This window comes from Gavia stellata, chromosome 5 (genome assembly GCF_030936135.1).
Source record: "Gavia stellata isolate bGavSte3 chromosome 5, bGavSte3.hap2, whole genome shotgun sequence".
Classification (NCBI taxonomy): domain Eukaryota; kingdom Metazoa; phylum Chordata; class Aves; order Gaviiformes; family Gaviidae; genus Gavia; species Gavia stellata.
The window spans coordinates 17,408,431-17,416,454 of record NC_082598.1 but is presented as its reverse complement, the minus strand read 5'-3'; the positions used below and the strand labels follow the sequence as shown (position 1 = coordinate 17,416,454).

Below are 8,024 nucleotides of genomic sequence, written 5' to 3'. Positions count from 1 at the left end.
TGCGCAGGGCCCACTAGATCTCTCCCCTAACACAGATATATTTATTTGCGCCCAGCAGTGTCTATAAAACCAGAGTACGCTTCGAGGCCGGGCAGAGGCTTCAGAAGACGCTGAAAAGAGGAGAGACTCGAGCGCGGGGGTCCCGGCACCTAAACGGTTAACGGCGGCGCTGCCGCGGCAAGATGGCGCCGCGCCGGCTTCGCCCCCGCCCCCGCCCCCCGCGCCGGGCACTCGCGCGGCGACCGGGCCTCGCCGCTGTCGCGCGGTGATGAGTCACCGCCAGGGGCGCGGCGCGGCGCGCGGCTTGGGGGCGGCGGGCGCGGAGCGGGCGGCGCTGCTGGCGGCGAACATGGCCGGTGTTGCCGAAGCCGCTGCCTCCGCCGCCGCGCCGGGCAGCGGCGGGGACGGGCGGCGCGGCGGCGCCCCGGAGCAGCAGGATAGCGGCCGAGGAGAGCCGAAAACTCTCTGGGGGAGCAGCGAGCCGCGGCCGCCTCCCGCCGGCTCGGGGCAGTCGTCCCCGCAGCAGCGAACGGAGACGCTGGGCTTCTACGAGAGCGACCGGGGCAGGAAGAAGAAGCGGAGCCTCTCGGGTGAGGGGCGGCGGCGGGGCGGGAGGCCTCCTCCCGCAGGCCGGGGCGGGTGGAGGGCAGCGAGGGCCCCCGGGCTGGGTTGCCCTCCACGGGAGACCGGGGTGGCCGCGGCGGTGTTGCCCGGGACGGGCGGCGCCTCCGGCGCGCGTCGCCAGCGCTGGCTCCTCGCAGCGCCGCCCGGCCCGGCCCGGCCCGGCCCGCTGAGGGGCCGGGGTGGGTGCCTGAGGCGGGGCTGAGGGCGCGGCGGCCGCCTGCCTGTGCAAACTCCGGCGAGCGACTTCAGAAAGTGCGCCGGGACCTCGCGGGCCTGGGGAGCGGCGCCGTTCGGCCGCCCCGGTAGCGGGGCCGGGCGGGGAGCTTCTCCGCCGGCTGCGCTGCCTCTTCGCTTCCTGTCCTCAAGTTTAGTCAGCGAACTCGCCCGTCAGTGAAGTAAAGCCCCTCGGCGTGACTGGTTGTGTCCCCGCTTTCCACACGAGCGTGTTCTGGAAGGGGAGCGGGGGCAGTGAGCCCCTGTGCCCTGGCATGCAGCATGTTAATTGGTAATTGTCAGGAGGTTATTAAGCAACAAAGGCATCATCCATCGAAGTGTCAGACGCTGAAGTTGAAACTCGGGTTGTTAGGCTTGATGCCTGCCGAGGAGTGACTGCAGGGAGTGCGTTGCACGGCGGTTTTTGACAGGAGCAGGAGCAGGGCGGTTCAGACCTGGCTCCTGCGTTTCCGGAGCCCCACGGGCCGGGAGGGCTGCGGGCTCGCTTAACTTTCTTGCCGAAGTACGAGAAATGCTTCGTCGTCTTAACTTTTCTTCTTATGTACACGTAGCTATGAGTCCAATAGGCTTTGATTCTGCGACTGAAATAACGGTGCTGTTAGAGCCTTGAAGCGGTATGCGGATTATTAGAAGTCTTTTAAACTAACTGTAGTTTACTAACTGAGGATTTTATAGGGAAAAATAAGGGAAAATGTCATGGCCTTTGCTATCAATCTGCACCTATATTTACATTTACACTTGAACTGGTTATTTCAGGTATCTACAGAGTAATTTTTGAAAATAGCCCTGCCTTTTTCGTAAAAATTGTCACTCAGTGTGGCAGGGTTGATTTAGTGTTGGTGAAGTTATAAATAACTTTATTAGCAACATGTTCTTAATTGAGTGGTTTGCTGAAAAACTGGAAAATGCTCAAAGTGCTGTTCAAATTTCCAGGCTTTCTGCCTCAGTGTTGGCTTGAATGTGATACCGCAGGTTTTATACAAAAAAAAACAAGAAAAAAAAGAAAAAAATAGGAATCGGGATTTAACTTAAATAATCTGCCAGCAATTCAGTGCTTTCCTTCTAAGCTTGACGGGTGCTATGTCCATTTCTGACATATGTCATAGGACATGCAGCATCATTGGCTGCACTTCTCTGGTATTGATCAAACTGATGTAATTTCCATAGTTGTAAGGAATTGACTTGATTATAATATTATGAATTGCTTTGTGGAGAAAAAAAGAATGGTCAAGATAAATCCTGATGTGCCTGAAAGGGAGCTGAACAAATAACTTCATGAAAAGTAAAGAAATTGTTACTTATGTGTGTGTGATTTCCTAATGATCTTCCAGCAATTGATTTTAAATTTAAAAATAGTTAAAAATCATTGGCGCTCTCTGACTCTTCAGACCAAGAAAACATTAGAAGAGCAGGCTACTTGATAGAGCAACTAAAAAGTCTAACTCATCTAATGGTAGCAATATGTTAAATAGTAGATAGAAGTAGGGTTTTTTCAAGATGGTAAAGCAGGACCACTACTGTACAGAGAAGTTGTTTAGAGGGAAGGGAATACTTGTTTTTTAAAAAAATATTGAGCTGTTCTAGTCTTGATTGATTTATTTGAGTGTTTATGGAAGAAGTGTGTATTTAGGAAGTGAAGTGAGTGCCTGGAATTGTTGCATTTAGGATTAAAGCTATGATTATATAACAATAGAAGATTATTGAGGTGCAGTGCATTTCACATTTGCACAAATTTTCCTCTCCATTTCTGGTTAATGGTTATCCTTTGTGTAGCTATGCATTGAAGTATAACTTAGGTAAATCATTATCTTTTTACCTTGAAGGAATTAGTGGCCTTTTATGTTTTGAAGATGCTAGTGCTTTTCTATCCTGAGGTGGGGAAATAAATGAGAATACTTCAAGCATTAAGAGTATGCTGTTTGAACAGTTTAAACATAGGCCACAGTCTGAAACTTTCTGACTATAAAGGAGGGAAACTTGAAGCAGGTAAGGAATTTGAAGTAGGAATTAGCGTGTTTACTTACTTTTAAAAGAAAATTATGCTTTGATAGCAGAATTAAGCTGTTTTTCAGATGATTTATTACTCTGTCCTGCCTTGGTGTCTCATCCTGTTCTTTTGCTTACCCTGTTTTTCCTACAGGGTCAGCCGCTGATCTGTTTCACAGCTGGCACAGAACTAGGGCTGATTCTGGGTGGCAGTAAGTTCTCAGAAAGGAGCTGTCTGAGCGACTGTGTGCTTCAGTGCATCCCCTGTCACTGGAGAGACTGTTTTGCAGTCACAGTCTGGAGCTTGTGTATTGATCAACCTCAGTCATAAGGAGTGATTATCTCTTAATGTCTAGGGCATTAAGGTGGAGGAAACTTAAAATCATTTGGTTTTCAACAATAGGCCCATGAACCAGTTTGTGTGAGGTAAGGAGGAGTGGGAACAAATAGCTTATTAGAATATCTCAAGTTGGAGGGGGCCCGTGAGGGACCCATATGTTACTCCAGTATGGTTGCCCATATGCGTATATTTACTTCGCAGGAAACTTCAGTTGTTTGAGATGCATTATCTTTAAGTTAGAGAAGGCTGGTTATCTGAGGTGAAAGAAAATACACCTGGGCAGTTAACAGAGTAGTTAATTCATGTGTTTATACCTAAAGTTAACTCTTTTAACTTTTTAAACAAGAAAGAATTGGGAAAACCAAAAAAAGTTACAAGTGATAGTGTTACAAAGGAAGACTCTAGAAAACAAGTTTGCAAGAGATCTGAACAATGATTTAGTGGTATGAACTTCTGCCTTATTTCACTGGAATGACCTTTGATTGAAACTTTACATGTCAATATTAGTTTTTTACTACTCATTAAACTACGTGTTGGTTTTTTTGTTTTAAAATAAATACCTTTAAGGCTTACAGTAGCTTTGGCCGACTTACCAGAAGTGGATCAGGAATATATAAATCATCAAAATCACTATCCAAACAAGCTCATACAGGGAAAAACTGTTCAGTTCACTTAGTTTAAAGCAAATTATGATTTAAATGATTTATTAACAATACATGATTAACCAGCAGTCAGTGAATTATATAGCTGTGATCAGTATCAGCAACATGATACATCACAATTCTAGACATACACAGAATGTTATTACAGCACCACAAAATGCCTGTTTGTAATCTCCAGAAGTTCTAATCACACTCAGTACATGTGCCACCCCACCCCCGCCCGGCAGTTTAGGTTGTAAGAACACCCTGCCTCTAGTTCTTTTATACTTCTGTTTGAGCTGATTCCTTCTTTGTTTTAAAACTTTGTCATTTTCTGGCTACTCTTCCAGCTAATGGTCATCATCTTCAGTGTGATGAATATCGAGAAGCCACTATATCAGACAGTTTTGGATGAACTCTTCACACGTAGCATCTATACTTGCATTCCTCTCTTAACAGCTGTTATCTAGGCTGATTTACTAAGGGTGTATTATACAGCCTCTTTCTCCCCCCGAAAATGTGGAACATTGTACCATGTAAGGTCCATCCCTGCCCCCCCCCCCCCTCCCCCCCCCCCCCCCCCCCCAGCTAGTAGTCACTAAGACTTTGGCTAAAATCTGAATTTACTGTTTATGAGCATGTTCTTGTGTCATCATAAATGTACTGTAGCTTTTCATCTGTCTGTCTAGATAAGTGATTTCCATCTTGTGGATGCTGTGTAAACATGGAGAGTTTCTATTTTTAAATGTCAATAATAACCAGAAATGTTGAACTTTATTGTCAGTTCTGAAGTGTTACCAGGAGGTAGTAATGTCAGACCTTGTCAGTGAGTGTTGAAGCTTGAGCTCAACCTCTTTGTACTGACAGCCTGAATTTTCATAATTTAATTTCGTATTTTATTTCCTTTTTGCAAGACCACTCTGCACAAGGTATTTTTTTAGAAGCCATATGAGTTGACTAAACGTAGGTCAGTCAGCTTTTGGCTTATTTACCTACAGCTATTAAAATGCAGAAGACCTGTACATGCTTGATGGCTTTTCGGTCTTGAAAGACTTTGGTCTGATGATCAGATGATCAGCATGCTTGTACTGTTTGTGCACTGAATCACTTGGGATCATGTATCCATGAACATTTTGATCTTACAAAAAGTTGTTCTGTAAAATAAAGAACAAGTTGCTAGTGTTGCTGAGTGAGAAAATAGCTTTTAAAAAGTCTAAAGTAGAGCTTAATAGATTTAGGAGGACTGTCAGTACGTTAAGGTTTAGATCCACTCAGCATATTGCATTCAGCATAGCTGCTTTGAGTAATGTTTTGGACAAGTTGGATGTCTGATGAAAATGATTGGCTGGGAAAAGTAGCTTGTTTGTTTGTTGGGAGGCAACAGGGGAATGGGAGAGCATAGGACTTGCTTCTCATATAGCTCCTTCCATACCAAATTATTTGACAGTCTGGTTACTACCAGCAGAAACCTTCTGGGTTAGATGTGATGTAAATGAAGCATGTAGCAAGTAACAAAAGCATAGCAGTCTTCTCACTCTTTTGGAGGTCATGCCTGAAGTGTCTTCTGCTTATGTGTGTTCCTGAATGTAGATCTTTCATTGCTGAGATTCATCAGTGCTGAGCTAACAAGAGGCTACTTCCTTGAACACAATGAAGCAAAATACACAGAGCGGAGAGAGAGAGTATACACGTGCATGCGGATACCAAAAGAACTGGAAAAGGTGAAGTATTCTTTAAGATTTGTTTTAATTTAGAGGTGAAACCTGTTGCATTAAATTATTTAAAGAAATACTTATTTTTCAAACACCTTTGCTACTAAAAAAGATTTAAACATTTATAATGATTAATTTTCAGTGTCAGTAACTTAAACATTTGTGTTCCAGGCTTTTTTGCCTATGCTTGCTTGTCGCTGCTGGCAACTCATGGCCACTTGTTGATGTTATTAGCAGAGATGGACATGACTAACTTTCAAGTACAGATGATGACAAATTAATTCAGATATAAAGATGTCACTGATCCTCAAAGGAACAGTCAAGCAAAAGAAAACTTTTTACTGCAAAATGTAATTTTACATTAAAAAAAATAATTGTTTTAAAATCTTTCCAGTCTAAAACGTTTTGAGGGTGGGAAGATTTCAGTCCTTTAAAAATATGGTGATGGATGAGTTTCTGTCTAAGGTTTTTGACTTAATTTTCATAGCTTTCTATTTTGCTTCTGGCCACTGTTTACTGCATCATCCCTCTCTATCCCAGTGCTATGGCCCTTCCTGAGGCATTCCTGCCACCTCCTTTATGTCTGCTTGGATATAATTTTGGCCCTGCAGTAAGTCAATTCCAGTGCTGTAATGTAGAAGAGTTTTATTCTGGCTTAACCGTTTTGAAACCCTGTAGGAGAGGGTTTCAGATTTGGGAGGTAGCAGGAATATGCTCAAGGATGAGGAGTAAGGCAACATTGGTAATAAGATTTGGTTAGGCTGCAGTGTAATGATAACATTAAGAGTAATGTTGCTAAAATTCTCAAAACATTTAGTGATGAAGTTGCATGGTAGGGCTAAATCAGTTTAACTTATGTTGAGGGAAGAGTCCTGTTTCACTTTTCCTTCCATTTCAGTCTCCTGTTTTATGCATGCTGCCTGTTTTGCATGAGCTGTGCTGCTTGTTGGAACCTTCTCAGAGTTAAATCAGCTCATAATTCAGCAGTCAATGCTTCACTTTTCTTGCTGTTTGTTCTTTGCTAGGATAGTGAGCTGAATTGCTCAGCCAATATTCCTGAGAATCCAGAGCCTACACAATGGCAGAAGGAGAGCTGTATAGCTTGGAGTAGGTGTAGAAAGATGAAAGAGCAGTGGAGGGGGGAGGGAGAGTAGGATACCCTTTGTCAGCAGCACTCAGGTTCCCCCTTCAGTATCATTAAATTCATCCTTGGACCACGATGAGACCTGGTTTTACAAAACTAAATTCCCAGTCGGCTCCTGCAGAAAAACACAGTATGGATGAGATTGGGATGGACCTCTGGAGATGATGTAGTCCAAGCCCTTGCTTAAAGCTGCGTCACTCACAACAGGTTGCTCAGGACCAGATCCTGCTGGGCTTTGAACATCTCCAGGGATGGTGTCTTCACAGCCTCACTGTTTACCCATTCCAGATTATAGTAGAATATTCCAGTTATGATACTCAGCTGAACAGTATAGCAGTTCTACATCATCTCCATTGTAATTATGTAGACTATTATGTGCCGTCTCCAAGCCACAGAAATTATTCTGAAGGATCATCACCATAGATTCCCAATAAAACTTTCAGTATGTAAGAACAAGTAAAGGCCAGCAGTCTTTTATAAATAAGGTTGATGCTGTAAGTGGTAAAATTGATGGTTTTTGCATAGTAAATCAAACTTCAGCCTGTACTTTGAATATGAAAGAATATGAAACTGAATAATAAGCATATAGATTTAAAAAGTGATAGTTACCTTTTTACAGAGAGATTATGAAATAAATTTGTTACTTCTTTGCTTAGTCCAGGTTAGTATACATACTAGCTACATCAAATTGAATCATACTCATTGAAAAAATTCAAAAAGTATGATGATGAGCAGCTAGAAAGCAAACTAAGTAGTGTACAGATCATCACCTACTGCAGGAATCACTTGATTGTGTGATTCAAAAGTCTGCTTAATTGAAATAAAGTATGTGAGACATGAGAAAAGGAAGAGAAGAGCTTTCTTAAAGGCTTGTATTGTTTGCCACCTAATTGTATAATTACAGACTAGGAATGAAAATCGTAATCAGGTGGAGTGAGAATAAACTGAAATAAATTTATCAAAGCCTAGTCTCAGGACGTATTCTGTAACATGTACTTACTACATGCACATAATTTTAGAGAGCGCTGTGATGTTAAAAGGTAGTATTTTTTTGTTTTTCTGAATACTCCTTTTTTATTTAGAAATGCTAGATAATTTCTAATATAAACGCTACTTCCACTCGAGCTTTTTGTGCAGTCTCAGTGGAAGCTCTTCATTGTAATACGTTATTTATAGTAAATGAAAAGGTGGTCTCTCTTCCTGCTGCCTAAGGGAACGCTTGTCAATTGATCTCAAAATTAAACTTCGTGCTCTTTTGCTAGAATATAGTTATGATGACTGAAAAGCTCTGTAAGCTTTTCTGTTAGCTCCTCAGTATCTGGAATGTGGCAGCAAAAATAAGA

General features: G+C 43.0%; 1 protein-coding gene across 1 annotated transcript in view; it reads left to right on the top strand.

Annotated features, from left to right (window-relative positions):
* Positions 1-349: 349 nt before the first annotated feature.
* Positions 350-8,024, top strand: part of TAPT1 (transmembrane anterior posterior transformation 1) — a 50,177-nt gene continuing 42,502 nt past the window's right edge. The window contains exons 1-2 of the mRNA XM_059817748.1: positions 350-590; positions 5,416-5,546. Coding sequence (XP_059673731.1) covers positions 350-590; positions 5,416-5,546 — 372 coding nt within the window. The remainder of the gene's footprint in view (positions 591-5,415; positions 5,547-8,024) is intronic.